This window comes from Penaeus vannamei, chromosome 34 (assembly GCF_042767895.1).
Source record: "Penaeus vannamei isolate JL-2024 chromosome 34, ASM4276789v1, whole genome shotgun sequence".
NCBI classification, from domain to species: Eukaryota; Metazoa; Arthropoda; class Malacostraca; order Decapoda; family Penaeidae; genus Penaeus; species Penaeus vannamei.
The window spans coordinates 22,846,497-22,848,569 of NC_091582.1; the positions used below are offsets into that span (position 1 = coordinate 22,846,497).

A 2,073-nucleotide genomic window follows, 5' to 3' on the forward strand; every position below is an offset into this window, starting at 1 on the left:
AGTAGATCCCCGAAATAATCTTACCTAGGTCATTTAACTCATTCCTTTCTTGATAGTTGCATCATTCATATATTCCCTTAGAATCCATATATCAATAAAATTTGTTTATGTATTCTCACTTGATGTATAGTATGTAACTGGTTTGTTTAAATACCAATATTTTCTTACTGGGCAACACATGTTGAAATTTGCAAACCCTCAATGACATGCAAGAGATTATGAACATGCTGTCACTCAGTAATTTAGTTTTTTCTTGTTTTTAAATTTGTCCTTCATGTTACCCATTCAATGATTCCTAGTTTGTTTCCTATGTAGTTTAAGGTTAAAAATGAAATGAGAGAAAAAAAAGACAAAAATGCAATAAAATAATTTATCTTTAGCTGTCTTTGTTTATTAAGAAAAAAAAAAAGAAAATAAGGTTTTAAAAACTGGTTTCAAAGAACCAACTTTGTGTCAGTGTATCTGAAAACTGTATCACAGCAGACGTCAAGTCAGATATGCATACTGTTAAGACTTCTTGCATCCATCCCTCAGACTCTGTTGGCTGAAGTAATCATCACCAACATTTACCAGAGCTGTGACAGCTGAAAACACAAATGCAACACAAAAGATAGTCAATAAATCTCCATTATAAGAGAGAAAAAAAAACATCATACATAATTATATACCTCCTAATTAATAGTTATGAAAAACACAACTTCCATATCCTCTTAATACCAATAGTCATTATAGGTCAACACTGCCGGACTTGCGGACATTGTTGTTGACTAATGTGCATATAACAATAAATGCAATAAAGATATCATATCTCTGAATCTTAAGGATAAAACGTTCACAAATTTGAAACTTACAACAATAGACAAACAAAGGAAAATAGTAGTAGAACCATGGACATAAAAAGAAACAAGATAATCAACAGTGAATTTAAGGGTCTTATTAAAACGAGTGTAAAACACAACACAAACAGCACATAAATAAAACAAGGTGGTAAACATCATGAATCCATTTCACATTTTGTGTTATGTATTCCTCCTTTGTAAGTTTTTAACAACCTTTAACAGCACCTGCATAAGACTCCTGACAATTTCTTCCTTAAACCTGTTACTCCAGTCAAATCATCTCTTATACTAAACACAATGGTATTAAAATAACCAATAAAAAATCAATCAAGAGTTCATGAAAGTCCTTTAAAATTTAAAAAATCCTTACTTCTTAGCATCCAGGAAAATTTCAGATAATTTGAGTCTAACAAATGCAGCTATTTTTCACAGAAGGCATTATGGCTTATGTTTGTTGCAAGCATTCTCTATGTAAAGGCAAATAGCCTATATCATAACTATGCTAATTTTCAGTAGGTTCAAAACCAAGATTTTATTCTCTCTCTGATTATCCATAACTATATCCTACTCAGTCATAGCTTGAAACTCAATTCTAAATGCTCTTCAAGTTTAACACACTTACAAACTATACATAAAATACACACATGTTGTCTCTCTGTTATGCTGTATTCTATTTTTGTCTTTTCTTCACCTGATGTCAATTTCAGTCCACAATTAGTCCTTATTTCTTTTTCTGGAGCTGCATGTTCCTAGAAAACCGTGATCATTGAGGATCGGGATTTGCCAACACCAATCCATTTAACTGAAATTAGAGAGGATAATACACTAGAAATCATCTACAATTAAATAGGATAATTCTTTGAAATAACCTAACCTATCAAAACAAAACTATCTGAAGAAGCAAACTATTTCAGGCAGTTAGAGAAGCTAAGAAATCCAGACAAAAATACTAATAATTCTTTTTTCTTCTTTTTCTTTTTCTTTTTTTAAGATGAATATATTTTAGAAACCTTTTGATAAAATCAGTTAATTCCAAAGATGGGGTATGTCACATATATGGTTTGGTTTGTGGTGATTAAATTGCAAGAAAGACATTATACTTACCAGGCACATTAATCAGTTCCTCAATTTTTTCTACATAATTTCTGGCATTCTGAGGCAGCTCTTCAAATGTGCGGCACTGGGATGTGTCTTCTTCCCATCCTGGCAATGTGATGTACTCAACCTGTTAGAA

The 2,073-nt window shown here is 31.5% G+C and overlaps 1 protein-coding gene across 1 annotated transcript in view; it reads right to left on the reverse strand.

The window, feature by feature from the left end:
* Nucleotides 1-356: 356 nt before the first annotated feature.
* Nucleotides 357-2,073, reverse strand: part of Adss (adenylosuccinate synthetase) — a gene marked incomplete in the record, with an annotated part of 5,953 nt that continues 4,236 nt past the window's right edge. The window contains 2 exon segments of the mRNA XM_070145512.1: nucleotides 357-1,641; nucleotides 1,944-2,064. Of these exon segments, the coding sequence (XP_070001613.1) occupies nucleotides 1,589-1,641; nucleotides 1,944-2,064 (174 nt within the window).